This window comes from Lutra lutra, chromosome 1, assembly GCF_902655055.1.
Source record: "Lutra lutra chromosome 1, mLutLut1.2, whole genome shotgun sequence".
Classification (NCBI taxonomy): domain Eukaryota; kingdom Metazoa; phylum Chordata; class Mammalia; order Carnivora; family Mustelidae; genus Lutra; species Lutra lutra.
In genome coordinates this window covers 120,573,319-120,593,485 of record NC_062278.1, presented here as the reverse complement: position 1 = coordinate 120,593,485, position 20,167 = coordinate 120,573,319, and the positions used below count along the sequence as shown (strand labels likewise).

Genomic DNA, 20,167 nt, shown 5'->3' with positions numbered 1-20,167 from the left:
CTCTCTGACAAATAAATGAAATCTTAAAATAACATAAAAAATTTTAAAAATTAAGGGGCGCCTGGGTGGCTCAGCGGGTTAAGCCTCTGCCTTCGGCTCAGGTCAGGACCTCAGGGTCCTGGGATCGAGCCCCACATTGGGCTCTCTGCTCAGCAGGGAGACTGCTTCCCCCCTCTCTCTGCCTACTACTCTGCCTACTTGTGATTTCTCTCCCTGTCAAATAAATAAGTAAAATCTTAAAAAAAAAATACTATTAAAATTTTTAAAAATTAAAAAAAGAGTTAACCCAAACATTAGCTATGACTAATACTATTCCAATTCAGATTCTCAGACTTTAGCTCAAAAAATATCTGGGTTAATATCAAGTTTCAAATTATTCAAAATCATTACCAACAGAACCTACTTCCTGCTATCAACAGATTAATGTAGATTATTAATATAGTCTATAAGAAGTACACCTACAAGGCTGTTAGTAGACCTGCTTAAGGGGCACCCCGGTGGCTCAGTCAGTTAGGCATCTGCCTTCGGCTCAGGTCATGATCCCAGGGTCCTGGGATCAAGCCCCGTATCGGGCTCCCTGCTCAGCAAGAGGCCTGTTTCTCCCTCTCCTTCTGCCCTCTGCTCCCCCTGCTCGTACACTCTCTCTCCCTCTCTCTCTCTGTCAAGTAAACAAATAAAAATCTTTAAAAAAAGAAAGAAAGAAGACCTGATTAAGTTTTTTTGTTTTTGTTTTTGTTTTTAAGTCCATTTAAGGCCATTTAAGGCCATCTAGCCTTTGGAGACTGACTAAACACATAAGAGAGACTTAGGGGAGACCTAAAACTGACACATTTATCCACTCATTTAACAACTATTTAATAGCATATAACCAGTTTTACATGCAACATTTAATGCTCAGAAAGGACTGCATCATTAGCCTCATTTTATGAATCAGAAGACTTCATACTGCTCCTAAACCATCAATTCTGAAAGAGGCATATTCTTATCTACTTTAAAAGAGTTCTTATTCTATGAACGAAAAACCAAAAATCTCTAGAGAAATTAAAAATCAGTGACCCGGGGTGCCTGGGTGGCTCGGTCGTTAAGTATCTGCCTTTAGCTCAGGTAGTGGTTCTAGGGTCCTGTGATCGAGCCCTGTGTAGGAACTCCCTGCTCACAGGGGAGTCTGCTTCTCCCTCACCTTTAGCCCCTCCCCCTGCTCATGTTCTCTCTCTCAAATAAATAAAATATTTTTTTTAAAAAATGAAATACAATTGTGAAAGTCAACCCAATAATCATTTTGTGTACCACACACTTACTGATGATCCACTTAAATATTCATTCAGAGTATAGCTACATTACTTAAGTATGGTCACTCCTAACTCCCAGTTATAAATTATGATGCTCTATTCAGTTCAAAGTCAAAAGTAAACAACAATTAATTATTCTATTCAAATCAAGATTTCTCTTCCAGCAGTAAAAGTAATCAACAGCAAATTTCATTGTTTATTTGGGTGATAAAATACTCACATACTAAAAATAAAAATATCCTTTAAAATTTTATATTTAAGAACTTGAAGTATGTATAATTAATAATACTCTACTGCATATGTGGAAGTTGCTAAGAGTAAATCTTAGAAGTTCCCATTATGAGAAAAAAAATTTTGTTAACTGCATGGTGACAGATGTTAGGTTATTAGACTTGTGATCATTTTACAATCTGTACAAATACTACAAGGTAGTGTTGTGTATCTGAAACTATTATGATGTTATATGTCAATAATACCTTATAGTTTAAAAAAAAAGGATCAGGAAAAAATAATTTACTTAGCTAAAGTTAACACTAATTTCTAAAGTATGATTTTTTTTTTTTAAGTAGCCAATTTAACTTAAAAATAAAGAAACAGCAACAAAACCCTCTAATGGGACCGTATTTTTTTAAATTACTTTAAAAATCTCTGTGAGGGGTGTCTGGCTGGCTCAGTCAGCAGAGCATGTGACTCTTGATCTCAGGGTTGTGAGCAAAGCCCCAGGGTTGTGAGCAAAGCTAGGTGAAGAGCCTACTTAATAAATAAATTAATTAATTTTGAAAAAATCTCTGTGATACACATATGTAGATACATATGTTACAAAATGACCTAATTTTGGTGGGGGGATGGATTAAACAGATGATTGTGGAGGGCACTTACTGAGATGAGCACTAGGCATTCTATGGAACTGCTGAATCACTACACTGTACACCCGAAACTAATGTAACACTATATGTTAACTGAATTAAAATAAAAACTTAAAAAAACAAAACAAATACAAAAAAACCCAAAATGACCTAATTTTAAAAAGACCAACCTTAACTCTTTCTGTTCCTAAAGTTCCTATCGTACATAAATTTTCTCTCATTTTGGGAAGATTCTTTTTTTTCTTTTTGGTATACTTAAAAAGAAAGCTTTCAGAATTGTAAACAATGTTTTCCAAGATTCTAACTTTTATTTAGGGTAGAAACACAGACCTGGAGAAAGCCTTGAAAAGTTACAGGGTGTAGCCTTAAGACAAGCTCAGTGACTTTTGGTAAACCTATGAAAATGCAGGGTTTAAAAATTTTTTCCCTTAAAAATATATTCACATTAAAACATGGTTATAACTATCAACTTGCTCTGATAGTTCTATTACTTTATTTTACTGGCTATAAAAAAATCTCATGTCTTTATTTTAACACAAAGCATTTCTGCTCAGTCTCACAGAGAGAAAAGAACTAGTTGGTATATAACCTTTATATAAACTGTAACTGGCAAAATAGAGTCCTGTCTTGCCTTTCTCTAAGCGAAACAGTCTAACTCCTTTAACTTTTTCCTTATGAGATAAAAGACAATGTTTTTGGTGAATTTTAATTTTTTTTAAAGATTTTATTTATTTGATGGAAAGAGAGACAGTGAGAGACAGAACACAAGCAGGGGGATGGGGAGAGGCAGAAGCAGGCTTCCTGCCCAGCAGGGAGCCCAATGCAGGGTTCAGTCTCAGAACCCTGAGATCATGACCTTAGCTGAAGGCAGACATTTAACAACTGAGCCACCCAGGCACCCTGGGTTTTGTTTTGTTTTTTGTTCTTTTTTTAAGATTTTATTTATTTATTTGAGAGAGAGAGAGAGAAAGAGAGAGAGCAAGAGAGGGGGAAGGTCAGAATGGGAAGCAGGCTCTCCGCTGAACGGAGAACCCGATTCGGGGCTCAATCCCAAGACCCTGAGATCATGACCTGAGCCAAAGGCAGAGGCTTAACCCACTGAGCCACCCAGGCGCCCACCCCGAGTTTTATTTCACGATTTACTCTTTTCAATTTTATCTGAGTCTAAAGTTCTAGTCTCAATCAATTCTTTCCTGTGAGACAGCATTTAGACTGTCATTCTCTCCTCCTATACTTCTCTGCTAACCATCTTACCTACCTAAGTCCACTTCATACACACCTGGGAACCAGATCTCCTTTCCCAAAATCGCACAGGGACTATATTATATCTAATGCCAAAATCTCCTCCAAAGCATGTATCAAGTAACATTTCAGATCCCAGAAGTATTCCGCTTACCTTCTCTCAACTTCCAATACAAGTGCATTAAAATATAGCTACCAAAAAAAAAAAAAAAATATATATATATATATATATATATATATATACATATATATGTGTATATATATATATATATATAGCTACCAAGAGTACTATAGAAAAAGACACAACTGTTTAACTGTTAAAAAGTAAAGAAACAGGGCGCCTGGGTGGCTCAGTCAGTTGGGCATCTGACTCTTGATTTCAGTTCAGGTCATGATCTCAGGGTTGAGACTCGGCCCCCCTTGGCATTCTCTCTCTCCTTCTTCCTCTGCCCCTCCCCACTCAGCATGCACACACTATCTCGCTCTCTTTGAAAACAAACAAACAAAAAAACCCAAAACCTAAAAAGACGGTGACTTATAAACAATTCCATTAAGCAACATAATTTGCATCAACAGCTACCAGACAAAGCTTTTTCTATCTAATTCTCATCACCCACCTTGTTTCAATGAGGTAAGCAGTATATGTTTCTTGCATGTTCATGGCATTTCTTCCAGTTCGTTTTTCTGCTTCTGAAACACTAATTTCTATCTTCTTCAACCAAAAATTATTTTCAGTCATCTGGACAAAAACAAATAGAAGAACAACCACAAAACTTTTAAGAAAGTATTCAAAAAGAAAAAAAACAGCTATTATAATAGAATCCATTGTTGGTACATATTTCAAGCAAATTTCTTCTATTTCTTGAGTTGCTAGGGGTTACTAAATGACAGCAGCAAATGATATATGTCTCATTAGCAGCGTTTTGTAGCACACCAAACTTTTCCAAAAGCTATTTTAACATGTATCACACGTTTAATTATTAAAACACAAACATTCTGTCTCAGTGACCAAGAAAAAATCAATATAAAATGCCTAAGAGGGGCGCCTGGGTGGCTCAGTGGGTTAAAGCCTCTGCCTTCAGCTCCGGTCATGATCTCAGGGTCCTGGGATCGAGCCCCGAATCGGGCTCTCTGCTCAGCGGGGAGCCTGCTTCCCTTTCTCTCTCTCTCTCTCTGCCTGCCTCTCTGCCTGCTTGTGATCTCTGTCTGTCAAATAAATAAATAAAATCTTTAAAAAATAAATAAATAAAATGCCTAAGAAAAAAAATCTAAAAACATTTTATATAAAGATGAATAATTCTCAATATTAAAATCTAATTTTTTATTTTAATAAAGTTAAACCTCAGTCCCTCAAAAAGAAAATACTATACATATGCCAAAAGGCAAGATTTTCAGCAGGTAGGTTAAATTAAAAAAAAAAAAGTTGTCTTACATTCAACTTTATTTTTATTTATTTTTTTATTATATCCAATGCAAAATTTGCCTACACGCTTTGGCAGTGGTTAATAGGCTACACTTGTCAGACAGCAGCAAGGTTTAACAGCAGACCCCTCTCTGTTCTTGCTAAAACATCCCCAGGTCTATGATAAAGAACAAAAAAGAACAACAACAACAAACCACCACCAGTAATTCAAAGGCTGTATGTGAAGAAAGTGTGCCACTGAGGAAGTAACTCCAAGTCTAAACAAGGAAGACAGTGAGACCATGTGATAACTGCTGTGCTTTGGGTTTTTCCCCCTTGCTCTCGCTCAGAGTTCGGAGGTGGGTTTTTTTTTTTTTTTAAGATTTTATTTATTTATTTGACAGACAGAGATCACAAGTAGGCAGAGAGGCAGGCAGAGAGAGAGAAAGGGAAGCAGGCTCCCCACTGAGCAGAAAGCCCAACGCGGGGCTCGATCCCAGGACTCTGAGATCACGACCTGAGCCAAAGGCAGCAGCTTTAACCCACTGAGCCACCCAGGCGCCCTCGGAGGTGGATTTAATTATAAACACTGCACATTATAACTGAGGGCAGTTTGTGAAGAAGGATGTCAAAAACTGACATAAATGGAACCATTTTATTCTGTTTTATTTTTAAAGATTTTATTTACTTGACACAGAGAGAGAATACAAGTAGGAAGAACAGCAGGCAGAGCGAGAAGCAGGCTCCCCACTGAGTAAGGAGCCCGATACGGGGCTTGATCCCAGGACCCTGGGATCATGACCCGAGCTAAAGGCAGACACTTAACCAACTGAGCCACCTAGGCGTCCATGAATGGAGCAATTTTAAAAGGGAGCCAAGAAACCACTGCAGAGTAACTACCTTATCTGAGTTTCTGCTCATACCAGACCAAAACCTTTGGACTATGCAAAACAGCAAGTGTTTTAAGCAACTGCTTGAGAATTCAGGAGGAGAACAAATATCCTATCCACAAGTCCATAGGTTATGGACTTTCTGAAGACAGAATCTGTAGTAAAACAATGTATAACTAAGGGTTTAGCCTTTTTTTCTCTTAACTCCTGTACCTGTCCCCCCCTTCTTTTTCCTTATAAAAACCCCTTACCTTCACTCTAGAAGCAGGATACTATTTGGGTTTCTACCTGAATCTTAATCCCCAAATTGCAATTCTTTAATCCCAAATAAACACTTGTTTGCTTCTCACTGTGGCTCTTTATTTTCATGTTAACAAGAGACAGAAGTAGAAAGAGGGACGCCCCAAAAGAAAAAAGAAAAAACTACAGTAAAACCCACTGGTGATGATTTATACAGAAAATTAAACCTCGGTGCTATGAGAACAGAAAAGGCTATGTGGGGGCGCCTGGGTGGCTCAGTGGGTTAAGCCGCTGCCTTCGGCTCAGGTCATGATCTCGGAGTCCTGGGATCGAGCCCCGCATCGGGCTTTCTGCTCAGCAGGGAGCCTGCTTCCTCCTCTCTCTCTGCCTGCCTCTCTGCCTGCTTGTGATCTCTCTCTGTCAAATAAATAAATAAAAAATCTTTAAAAAAAAAAAAAAAAAGAAAAGAAAAGGCTATGTGGTATGGCAAAAAAGTAAATGATGACTAAATTTAGGACGTACCCCCAAAATGCTGAAGAAAAATTGATAAGATAAAAATGCTAAAAGATGGTAAAAAGGACAGAGAACTAAGAGCTAACCCAATGGAATAGAATTATTAGTCAATAAAAACAGAAATCACTCAGTTGTCAAGTAAAACATTTTTATAAAGTATAAGTTGTATGTTTAGCTACTGAGAGAAAAAAATAAGGAAATACTTCAACCAAAAGAAAGTTCAAGAAATTACATAAGCACAAATCACCCAACATTAAGATTATGAAGCCCTCAGTGGTTGAGACACACACATATATATAATTCTAATTTTGGCCCATAGCCAAACACTTTGATTTACCACCATCTACTCCAGTGAAAAGTTCCCCCAATACTGGAAACACATAACTAATAGAGCAAATCAGATCCCCAGCCAAAAAGATAATGCATCTGAGTCATGAATTTATACTCACACCATCCAAAGAAGGAAAAAAAAAAAAAAGAATAAAACCAGCTATCATAAAAACTAAAGAATGAAAACAGGAACACAACAGTAACACCAGAAGTACTTGGAAGATGATATAAAATTGTTTACCCTCTCAGTAAAACACAGAGTACCAAGAATAACCCAACTGGAAGCACAATTGTTAAAAGGATACACTGAGCAAATTTAGAGATGAACTGACTTGAAGATGAGCCCAGGGATATGCTTGAAAGAGAGACTAGTTGACATGTATTCAAAGCCAACTTCTCATCAGAATAAAGAGTATCATTAAAGAAAGAGCAAAGGAGTAACATCCCAAACGTAGATGCTTGATCTGAATTAAGACTAACTACCTAGGATTAAATAAATGTAGAAGATGAACATATTTAAAAGGCTAATGAAATTATTTCCAACTCAAAGATGAATATAATCTATTATCTAAAATGAATATAAGGGGCGCCTGGATGGCTCAGTTGGCTAAGCCGCTGCCTTCGGCTCAGGTCATGATCTCAGGGTCCTGGGATCGAGCCCCGCATCGGGCTCTCTGCTCAGCGGGGAGCCTGCTTCCTCCTCTCTCTCTGCCTGCCTCTCCGCCTGCTTGTGATCTCTCTCTCTCTGTCAAACAAATAAATAAATAATCTTTAAAAATAAAAAAAATAAAATAAATAAAATGAATATAATCTATTTAAAGTTTTAAAAATGTTGCAAACCACTAAGAAATAGTAAAAGCACAAAAGCAGATAAAAGTGACAAAAGCAACCATTAATTCAATAAATATATCTTGAGGGACGCCTGGGTGGCTCAGTTGGTTAAGCGGCTGCCTTCGGCTCAGGTCATGATCCCAGCGTCCTGGGATCGAGTCCCATATCGGGCTCCTTGCTCGACAGGGAGCCTGCTTCTCCCTCTGTCTCTGCCTGCCTCTCTGCCTACTTGTGATCTCTCCCTCTCTCTCTCTCTGACAAATAAATGAATAAAATCTTTAAAAAAAATAAATAAATAAATAAATAAATAAATATATCTTGAGTATCTACTATGTCAGTCATCAGGGATGGAAAGACAGATGAAACCCGGTGCCTGACACTTCAGGAGTTCACTGCTTGCATGAAGAATTCTCAGCCCACATAGAGACGCTCTTTAAGACTAAAAACAAAATGAAAGCTAACCTTAATATAACTTTTAGGATTACAGATGAAAAGAGTTAGTGTTTATGGGATTTGACTTATTTAGTTAATCTTATTTATTAAGTCAAACACTAAAGAAAATACATTACACTTATTGTTATATTGAGAATTATAGGAAAAACAGGGGGGGAACAGGCCAATTGAGATGAACATGGAGCTAATTGGAAAAGAAACAATGCAAAGAAAAAAAACAAGATATATTGGGACAGTAAAACACACTGCAAGAAATCAAATCAATAAGAACACAACATAGTTACGAAGCTTCTGTAGAATGCTGAGGAAAAAAAAGACCAAACAGGGTAAAAATGATGAAATATGGTTTTAAAAAACCCAAAGAACCAACATTTAAACAATGTTAGTCCTTAAAGAAGAAATTAGAAGAAAAAGAACAGAAACAATAATCACCTGTAGAATTTATTTATTTTTAATGATTTATTTGTCAGAGAGAGCACATGCGCACAAGCAGGGGAAACAACAGGCAGACCAGGTGTGGGGAGAAGCAGGCTCCCCACTGAGCAAGGAGCCTGATGCAAGACTCAATCCTAGGACCCTGGGATCATGACCTGAGCCAAAAGCACACATTTAACCAACTGAGCCACCCAGGGGTCCCTATCTGTATTATTTAAATCTCACAAAACAAACTGAGGGTTGCTGGGGGGGGGGCGGTGTTGGGTTATGGACATTGGGGAGGGTATGTGCTATGGTGAGTGCTGTGAAGTGTGTAAACCTGGCAATTCCCAGACCTGTACCCCTGGGGATAAAGATACATTATATGTTTATAAAAAAATAAAGATTAAAAAAAAAAAAAAAAAAAAAGAACAAGCAAACAAATCTTTCCTGGACTGGAGAAAAGTTATAACCCTTCAAACTGAAAGGCATGTGGTCCATGTATAATGAACTGGAAAAGTTAAACATTCCAACAAGATTAAGGCAGAAAAATAAGAAATAACACCCCTACAAAAGAATAAATATCAAATCTGCTTTAGACTTCACAATAAATTTCAAATGACAAAGGAGCATCATGCATAGAACATGCTTGAAAATATTTAAACGTATTAACATACTGGTCCTTCAAAAATACTTAAACCGGCAGGATTTTTTGTAGAAACCAATGAGCTATTACTAAATCTTATATGGAAATACAAAGGGCCTAGAATAGCCAAAACAATTTTGAACAAGTTATAGGACCCAATTTCAAAACTTACTAAAAAGTAAAAGTAATTAAGACAGTGTTGTATTGGCAGAAAGAAGAGAGATCAATGGAACAGAACTGAGAATCCAGAGATAAACCGTTACAATTGACTTTTTTTTTTTTTTAGGTCAATTGATTTAAATCAAACAAACACACCAAGGCAAGTCAATAGAGAATGGAGTCTTTTCAACGTATGGTGCTGAAACCACTAAATGTCCACATGACCCCCCAAAAAAGATTCAGACCCTTTATTTACACTATAGACAGAAATTAACTCAAAATGGCCCAGATACAGAGCTAAGAAAGAAATTTCTAGAAAAAACACAGGAGTAAAATCTTTGTGATCTTAGGATATGCAAAGAGTTCTTAGATATAATACTAAAAGCACAATCCAGAAAAGAAAAAAGTGATATACCAGACCTCCATCAAAATTAAAAACTTACTATTCAAGAGACACCATAAGAGAGAGGCACCTGGGGGACTCCTGGGTAGCTCAGTCCGTTAAGCATGACTTCAGCTCAGGTCATGATCTTGAGGTTCTGGGATCGAACTGTACTCCCCACTCAGCAGGGATTTGGGGGGATGATAGAAATGTTCTAAAACTGGATTGTGTTGGGGCGCCTGGGTGGCTCAGTGGGTTAAGCCTCTGCCTTCGGATCAGGTCATGATCTCAGGGTCCTGGGATGGAGCCCCGCGTCCGGCTCTCTGCTCAGCGAGGAGCCTGCTTCCGCCTCTCTCTCTGCGTGCCTCTCTGCCTGCTTGTGATCTATGTCTGACAAGTAGATAAATAAAATCTTTAAAAAAAAATAAAATAATAAAATAAAACTGGATTGTGGTGATGGGTACAAAACTCTGTAATTTTACTAAAAATTATTTAATTAGATACTTAAAAGAAGTTAATTTTATGGTATATAAATTACACCTTAATAAAGTTGTTCATGCCAAGACAATATGGAAGAAATGGATGCATTCCTAGAGATGTATAAACTACCAAAACTGAACCAGGAAGAAACTGAAAACCTGAATAGACTCATAACAAGCAAGGAAACTGAAGCAGTAATCAAGTACCTCCCAACAAACAAGAGCCCAGTGTCAGACGGCTTCCCAGGGGAATTCTACCAAACATTTAAAGAAGGATTAATACCTGTTCTTCTGAAACTCTTCCAAAAAAACAGAAATGGAAGGGGAACTTCCAAACTCATTTTATGAGGCCAGCATTACCTTGATCTCAAAACCTGACAAAGACCCCATCAAAAAGGAGAATTACAGACCAATATCCTTGATGAATATGGATGCAAAATACTAGGCAATAGGATCCAACAGTACATTAAAAGGATTATTCATCACGACCAAGTGGGATTTATTCCTGGGCTGCAAGAGTAGTTCAACATACACAAACCAATGTGATAATGCTACATTAATAAAAGAAAGAACAAGAACTATATGATCCTTTCAACAGATGCAGAAAAAGCATTTGACAAAGTACAGCATCCTTTCTTGATCAAAACTCTTCACAGTGCAGGGAGAGAGGGTACCTACCCCAATATCATCAAATCCATCTATGAAAAACCCACAGCAAATATCATTCTCAATGGGGAAAACTAAGAAGATCTTTTCCCCTAAGGTCAGGAACATGCAGGGATGTTCACTATCACCACTGCTGTTCAATGTAATACCAGAAGTCCTAGCCTCAGCAATCAGACAACAAAAAGAAATAAAAGGCATCCGAATCAGCAAAGTAGTCAAACTCTCACTCTGCAGATAAAATGAAACTTTATGTGGAAAACCCAGAAACTCTACCCCAAAACTGCTAGAACTCATAAAGGAATTCAGTAAAGTGTCAGGGTATAAAATCAATGCAGAGAAATCAGTTGCATTTCTATACATCAACAACGAGACAAAAGAAAGAGAAATTAAGGAGTTGATCCCATTTACAACTGTGCCCAAAACCGTAAGATACCTAGGAATAAATCTAGCCAAAGAGGCAAAGAATCTGTACTCAGAAAACTGTAAGTACTCATGAAAGAAACTGAGGAACACAAAAAGAAATGGAAAACATTCCATGCTCATGGATTGGAAGAACAAATATTGTTAAAATAGAAGAACAAATATTGTTAAAATGTCTATGCGACCTAGAGTGATCTACACATTCAATGCAATCCCCATCAAAATACCATCAACTTTTTTCACAGAAATGGAACAAATAATCCTACAATTTGTATGGAACCAGAAAAGACCCCAAATAGCCAAAAGAATGTTGAAACAGAAAGCCAAAGCTGGTGGCATCACAATTCCAGACTTCAAGCTCTATTATAAAACTGTAATCATCAAGACAGCATGGTACTGGCACAAAAACAGACACATATATCAGTGGAACAGAATAGAGAGCCCAGAAATAGACCCTCAACTCTATGGTCAACTAATCTTTGACAAAGCAGGAAAGAATGTCCAATGGAAAAAAGACAGTCTCTTCAACAAATGGTGTTGGGAAAATTGGACAGCCACATGCAGAAGAATGAAACTGGACCATTTCTTTACACCATGCACAAAAATAGACTCAAAATGGATGAAAGACCTCAACGTTAGACAGGAATCCATCAAAATCCTTGAGGAGACACAGGCAGCAACCTCTTCCACCTCAGCCATAGCAACTTCTTCCCAGACACCTCACCAAAGGTAAGGGAAGCAAGGGCAAAAATGAAGTATTGGGACTTCATCAAGATAAGCAAGGAAAGGAAACAGTCAACAAAACCAAAAGACAACCAACAGAATGGGAGAAGGTATTTGAAAATAACATCAGATAAAGGGCTAGGATCCAAAATTTATAAAGAACTTATCAAACTCAACACCCAAAGAACAAATAATCCAATCAAGAAATGGGCAGAAGACATGAACAGACATTTCTGCAAAAAAGACATCCAAATGGCCAACAGACACATGACAAAATGCTCAACATCACTCAGCATTCGGGAAACAGAAATCAAAAATACAATGAGTTATCACCTCACACCAGTCGGAATCGGTCTAATTAAAAAGTTAGGAAATGAAAGATGATGCAGAGAAAGGGGAACTCTCCTACACTGCTGGTGGGAATGCAAGCTGGGATAGCCACTCTGGAAACAGTGTGGAGATTCCTCAAAAAGTTGAAAACAGAGCTACCCTACGACCCAACAACCGCACTACTGGGTATTTACCCCAAAGATACAAGTGTAGAGATCGGAAGGGGCACCTGCACCCCAATGTTTATAACAGCAATATCCACAATAGCCAAACTATTGAAAGAAACCAGATGTCCGGGACGCCTGGGTGGCTCAGTTGGTTAAGCAGCTGCCTTCGGCTCAGGTCATGATCCCAGCGTCCTGGGATCGAGTCCCACATCGGGCTCCTTGTTTGGCGGGGAGCCTGCTTCTCCCTCTGCCTGCCATTCTGTCTGCCTGTGCTCGCTCGCTCTCCTCTCTCTCTGACAAATAAATAAAATCTTTAAAAAAAAAAAGAAACCAGATGTCCATCAACAGATGAATGGATAAAGATGTGGTGTATATATATATATATATATGTGTGTGTGTGTGTGTGTGTGTGTACACGCATACACACACACACACACACACACACACACACTAGAATATTATGCAGCCATTAAAAAAACTGAAGTCTTGCCATTTACATTACATGGATGGAACCAGAGGGTATTATGCTATGTGAAGTAAGTCAATCAGAGAAAGACAATTATATGATCTCACTGATATGTGGAATTTGAAAAATAAGACAGAGGATCACAGGGGAAGACAGGAAAAAAATGAAACAAGACGAAACCAGAGAGGGAGACAAACCATAAGAGACTCAATCTCAGGAAACAAACTGAGGGTTGCTGGAGTGGAGGGAGGTGGGGGTACAGGATGGCTGGGTGATGGATACTAGAGAGAGTATGTGTTGTGGTGAGTGCTGTGTATTGTGTAAGACTGATGAATCACAGACCTGTACCCCTGAAACAAATAATACATTATATGTTAATAATTTTTTAAAAAGAAAAAAATAAAGTTTTTTAAAAATAAAATCCATGAGACCATACTGAAAAGACAAATAGAAAGTCTGATGAGGAACAAGATATTTTCAATTCCAAAGTAGGTCCCACAAAATATTAATTACAAAAGGAAAAAGAGTAACTTGATATTGAAGACTGGCAGAAAATGTGATTCCAAAGTACTGGGCAAAAACAAATCATGTGTGAACTAGACCATAGGATCACTTTAGTGGCAGTTTCTGCCAAAGATGCATAACCTGAACTTAATCATAAGGAAACATCAGGCAAACCTAAACTGAGGGCATTCTACAAAATAATTGCTTTCTAATCTTCAGAAGAGTCTAAGTCACCAAAGTAAAGACTGAGAAACTCTGCCAAATTGAAGGAGACTAAAGAGACAATATAATTAAATGTAACACATGCATCTGGATCATGCATGTGTTACATTTAATTATATAAATCTGGACTGGATCATTTTGTTCTGAGGAACAGTTCTGGTACAACTGGCAAAATTTAAACAAAGTTTGAGGATGAGATAATAGTCATTTATCAATGTTATCTTCCTGATTTTGATGGTAGTATTGTGGTTACATAGGACAATAACCTTGTTTGCCCCTAAATACAGAAGGTTTTTAAGTAATCTCTACACCCAACGTGGGGCTGAAACTCATGACCCCAGAATCAAGAGCTGCAGGCTCTACTGACTGAGCCAGTCAGGCACCCCTCACACTGAAAGTTCTGGGAATGAGATGAGGGCATATCAGGATGGCAGTTCACTCTCAAATAGTTCATGGGAAAAAGGATCTTCATACTGCCCTTGCTTATAAAATTTGATATCATTTCTGTAAATGAGATTATTTCAAAAAATTCTTAAATTATATTTACATAAATAATTTTTGTTTCAGTTATGTTTGGGGGAAGAAAAAAACAAAGATACATGCCTTCCAAATCATTACAGAGGATAAAACCGAAGAAATTATTGCCCACAAAGGAAAATGCAAAAATAGAAACCAAAATAAGAAAGTTAAAACCTCACAGAAGAAAATCAACTAAAAATAAAGCCAGTTAAGATAATGCAAATGTTTTAAATTCCCTATGGTAAACAAGAGAAAGACTTAAAACATAACACAAAGCAAAAAATTACATCATGGGACAAACACAAATACAAATAAAGTAAACAAAAGTCAAAAGAAATCAGGGTAGGGGCACCTGGGTGGCTCAGTGGATTAAAGCCTCTGCTTTGGCTCAGGTCATGATCCCAGGGTCCTAGGATGGAGCACCACATCAGGCTCTCTGCTCAGCAGGGAGCCTGCTTCTGTCTCTGTCTGTCTCTCTTTCTGCCTGCCTCTCTGCCTACTTGTGATCTCTGTCAAATAAAATCTTAAAAAAAAAAAAAATCAGTGTAGCATGAGGCCAAGTAAGTAAGCAAGAAAACATAAAATAACTGGAAATCAGGAAAAAATAAAAGTCTGTAATTAAAATTTGTAGGATCAATTCACCCTAGATTAAAAACCAGTTTGCCAGGGGCGCCTGGGTGGCTCAGTGGGTTAAAGCCTCTGCCTTCAGCTCAGGTTATGATCCCAGGGTCCTGGGATGGAGCCCTGCATTGGGATCTCTGCTCAGCAAGGAGCCTGCCTCCCTCCCTCTCTCTCTGCCTGCCTCTCTCTGCCTACTTGTGATCTCTGTCTGTCAAATAAATAAATAAAATCTTTAAAAATAAAATAAAAATAAAAATCAGTTTGCCAGAATCTGTATCCCATCTCTGCCACAGATTAGCTGTGTAACTCTGGGCAAATTTTTTAATCTCTCTGCCTCAGTTGAAAAATGGGGATTAGTGGGACGCCTGGGTGGCTCAGTTGGTTAAGCAGCTGCCTTCGGCTCAGGTCATGATCCCAGCGTCCTGGGATCGAGTCCCACATCGGGCTCCTTGCTCGTCAGGGAGCCTGCTTCTCCCTCTGCCTCTGCCTGACATTCTGTCTGCCTGTGCTCGCTCTTGCTCTCTGACAAATAAATAAATAAAATCTTAAAAAAAAAAAGGGGGGGGGGGCTTAGAGTACTTACCTCATAATGTTATCAGAACATTTACTGAGTTAATGCAGGTAGAGTTCTAAAAGTTGCCTGGTATAGAGCAGGAGCTCAAGTATTCCCTATTCCCTATTATTTGTAGTTTTAAGATTTTTTTATTATGAAAGTAATACATGCTTAGTATATAAAAACTGAAAACTATAGGTCAAATTAAGTGAGTATAAATCACCTATATCCTACAACCCAGCACTAACCACTGTTTATATACCACTCTTGGTGTACTCCTTACAATCTTTTTTTCTACACTTGATGCTTATGTATAGGTCAAAGATCTGAAGTTTAAGAACTACCCAAAGAATTTATTTCCTTAGGGGGTGTGTCTACAACAGTCAACAGTTAACAGGTATTAAGTTAAAAATAATGTATCTAGGGACGCCTGGGTGGCTCAGTTGGTTGGACAACTGCCTTCGGCCCAGGTCATGATCCTGGAGTCCCGGCTCCACGGGGAGTCTGCTTCTCTCTCTGACCTTCTCCTCGCTCATGCTCTCTCTCAAATAAATAAATAAACTCTTAAAAAAAAAATAATAATGTATCTACTGGGGCGCCTGGGTGGCTCAGTGGGTTAAAGCCTCTGCCTTCCGCTCAGGTCATGATCTCAGGGTCCTGGGATTGAGCCCCGCATCGGACTCTCTGCTCAGCAGGGAGCTTGCTTCCCTCTCTCTCTCTCTCTCTGCCTATCTCTCTGCCTACTTGTGATCTCTGTCAAATAAATAAATAAAATCTTTAAAAAATAATAATAATAATAATAATATCTACTTAGGCCTAGGAGTGAAGCTTACTTCAGTTAAAAATAAGAAAAATACAGTTCTAATACATGACCTGTTTTCTTATACTTTTTATCTATAAAAATATATATTTTAAAAATAAAACAGTGATTCAGAAAACATTTTTATTTAAAATAAAATATATAAGTTTGAACAGTTTTCCACACTGAGTCACAACATATGCATGGTTCATGAAATCAGTTTGGTGGTTTGTGATCAGTATTTCTTTTTAATAATAAATAGAAGAATGTCAGAGAGTACTACATGAAGTAATGATTAAGTATTGCCTCCTTGAACAACACTTATGTATGGAAGGATATGTATGCTGGTTAGATTGTAGAAAATGTATTTTGTACTTTGAGTCACCTTTAAAAAACTCTGCGAGCTGCTGAGGCAGAAAAATGAGGAAAAAGTTCTTGAATGTGATTTAATCACCTGCTTCTAAACTGATACATTCTGTAACTATGCCTATACATTTCCTTTTCCTTTTTCATGTTATTCACACCCACATAAGCCTCAAAACTTGCCCACAGCACCAGCCTACTTCACTCAGTTGCCAATCAGTGAAGGTGTCACGGGGTACACCTATTGCTAAGCAGTAAGCACCAGTTGTCCATGAACTCTTCGCCCCCACCAGTCCTCCCAGGCCTAGAGCGTGCTCCCTGAAAAATCACTCCTGACTCCCGCAGGCAAGGGTTTTTCTCTGGACAATTACCAACTCAGTGGGATCTTCCAGTCTAAAAAGTTCTCTTGCTTCCATTCCCTTACTATGTCATCTTTCTTGGGCCGGGACTAATTGCTACTTTCTTGGAGACTGGATTCCTCTCTAATTTTTTCCATTTTCTAAATTATTTTACATAGAATTGACAATACTAAGGGGGAAAAAAGGAATGCATTCTTCCCTACAGGTGAAAAAGTATGAAAGGAAAAAAAAAGAGAGAGAGATTTCTCATCAAACAATGGAAAAGGGCTGTAGACTCACAGAAAGAAAAATAAGAGACCACAGAAGAGCTGAGAGCAGAATTTAAAGAATCCCAATTAGTGATGTTTAAAACCAAAGGAGGTTTGTGAGTCCGTGCTTGCTTTTATTACCCCTGGGTGTAGGGCAAATGGTACAAATGACTCTCAGCCCAAATCTGCAGTCAAGAATAAGGCTGATGAGGCAAGTTTTCTGCATCTCTACACTCCATCTGCACAGATATTTTTGTGGTGAAAAAGTGCTTGATAAATCAACACATTTTTTATACTTTTTTTCTTCTTAAAATTGCAACTTAAACTAAAAAATTTAAATACAGTATTGGAGCAATTAACAAGTCTATTTTTAACTTTTTTTTTTTGGACGGAAGCAGCATAGCTTACTGGAAAGAGCACTGATTTCAAAGCCAGGAGGACCTGGGCTCAAATCCCAGCCATTCCACTGACTAGCCTGTGACCTTGGCAAAATTACTTCTCCTGGAACCCCATTTTTATCTGTCTTTTGGGGGTAATCTACAGAATTAAATGAAAAGCAGAGCTTACTGTGCATAGCACCCACAAACCACAAATCTAACTTACCTTTCTGCTCAGACTACGTTCCTATCAATACCAGTAACAACATGGTTACGGTTACCGCAATACTTCTCAATTGAAAATGGACTGGAAAAAAAGAGGGGATAGAAAGAGGGAAAGGTAGGGGTACCTGGCAGGCTTAGTTGGTACAGTATACAACACTTGAGCTCAGGGTCACGAGTTCAAGCCCCACATTAGGTGTGGAGATTACTTAAAAATAAAATCTTGAAAATAAAAGAAAAAAGAAAGAGGGAAAGGGAGTAGATGGCCCTCAAAGGATGAGCTTGGGGCTTTTGGAAGAGAATAGGCAACATACAGAGTACATGTGAATATATATGTTTATACTCATGATTCTGAAATAATTGGTACTGAAAATATTTGTCCAAATGGCTTGTGTCTCTAGAACCACAAAATTAGGAAGCTGTTTTAGGAAACCCCATAAGTTTGGTCACTGATGAACGGTACATTTACAAACATTTTCCTAAAATGTCAGGTAATATGACTTTTACTGTATGATGGCATCTTTGGGTTTTCAAATATCTTAAACTGAATATACATCTTTTTTTTCAACAAGGTATTTATAATCACTTTTTTTTTTTAAGATTTTATTTATTTATTTCACAGAGAGAGATCACAAGTAGGCAGAGAGGCAGGCAGAGAGAGAGAGAGGAGGAAGCAGGTTCTCCGCCGAGCAGAGAGCCCGATGCGGGACTCGATCCCAGGACCCTGAGATCATGACCTGAGCCGAAGGCAGCAGCTTAACCCACTGAGCCACCCAGGCGCCCTATAATCACTTTTAAATTAAGATAAATGGAGTTTATACTATAGTTGTGACTTCCTATTAGTTAATTATCTAAAGGCTTTCACAAAAAAATTACCAAAAAACAAATTTTTTAAAAGTTTTTTTTTTAAGATTTTTATTTATTTATTTGACAGAGAGAGATCACAAGCAGGCAGAGAGGCAGGCAGAGAGAGAGGAAGGGAAGCAGGCTCCCTGCTGAGCAGAGAACCCAATGCGGGGCTCGATCCCAGGACCCCGGTATCATGACCTGAGCCGAAGGCAGAGGCTTAACCCACTGAGCCACCCAGGTGCCCCTAAAAGATTTTTTTTTTAAGTAATCTCTACACCCAACATGGGGTTCAAACTTACAATCATGAGATCAAGAGTCGCATATCTACTGACAAGCCACTGAGGTGCCCACGAAAATTTTTATCATAATCAAATCAAAATTAAACTCATGATGTTGTCTACAAAAGATATGATGCTTGCCTTTTGAAACAATCTAAAACTGCTTTAACATATACCCAAGAGATTAGCAAATATTTTAAAGTCTGAAAATATTAAGTGTTGCTAAAGACAGAAAAAAATTGTGATGGGAAAATAAATTGGTAAAATTACTTTGGAAAGCAGGGGCGCCTGGGTGGCTCAGTGGGCTAAACCACTGCCTTCGGCTCAGGTCATGATCTCAGGGTCCTGGGATCGAGTCCCGCATCGGGCTCTCTGCTCGGCGGGGAGCCTGCTTCCTCCTCTCTCTCTCTCTGCCTGCCTCTCTGCCTACTTGTGATCTCTCTCTGTCGAATAAATAAATAAAATCTTTTAAAAAAAAAAATTACTTTGGAAAGCAATCTGGCACCACCCACTAGAACTGAATGTGCTAATACCCTACAATCCAGCAACCCCACACCTAAATTTGTATTAGACATTTGCACCAAGAGATATGGAAGAAGTTAATGATAGTAATTTTTTAGAAATAAGCAAGGATCTTATAATAACCCCAATGTCTGTAAACACAAGAAGAAATCAACTGTAGAATATCTATAAAATGGCAGACTATAGAGTCATGAATATAAGTGAATTAAGCCACATTTTGGATGAATCCCAAAAACATACTGAGTTAAGAGAGGAAGTCATAGTAAAATTATATCACTTATGGGACGCCTGGGTGGCTCAGTTGGTTAAGCCGCTGCCTTCGGCTCAGGTCATGATCCCAGCGTCCTGGGATCGAGTCCCACATTGGGCTCCTTGTTCTGTGGGGAGCCTGCTTCTCCCTCTGCCTCTGCCTGCCACTCTGTCTGCCTGTGCTCGCTCACTCTCTCTCTCTCTGACAAATAAATAAATAAAATCTTTAAAAAAAATTATATCACATGTAAATTTCAAAATCAAGTAAAACAACATATCGTTTATAAATACATATGGTAAAATTATAAGAAAAGCAAAAGAATTGTTAATACAAAATGCAGGACAAAGGTTACCTCTGTGATGGAGGGAGTAAGCTATAACCCAGAACGTGTGAGGGTTTCAATTATTTTGTGAGATAATTATTTATTCTTTTGTGATGACATACTTGACAATAAGTTTTTTTTTTTAAAGGCGGAACACAAAAACTAAGTCACAGATGGAAACCTGCATAAAGAGCAAATCATTAAGAGCCAAATTTACGAACTAAGAATACCCACACTTCTTCACATTTAAT

At 38.2% G+C, this 20,167-nt stretch overlaps 1 protein-coding gene across 1 annotated transcript in view; it reads right to left on the bottom strand.

Annotated features, from left to right (window-relative positions):
• SNX4 (sorting nexin 4) overlaps positions 1–20,167 on the bottom strand; it is a 71,581-nt gene that overhangs the window by 49,656 nt on the left and 1,758 nt on the right. The window contains exon 2 of the mRNA XM_047734759.1: positions 4,015–4,136. Within this exon, the coding sequence (XP_047590715.1) occupies positions 4,015–4,136 (122 nt within the window). The remainder of the gene's footprint in view (positions 1–4,014; positions 4,137–20,167) is intronic.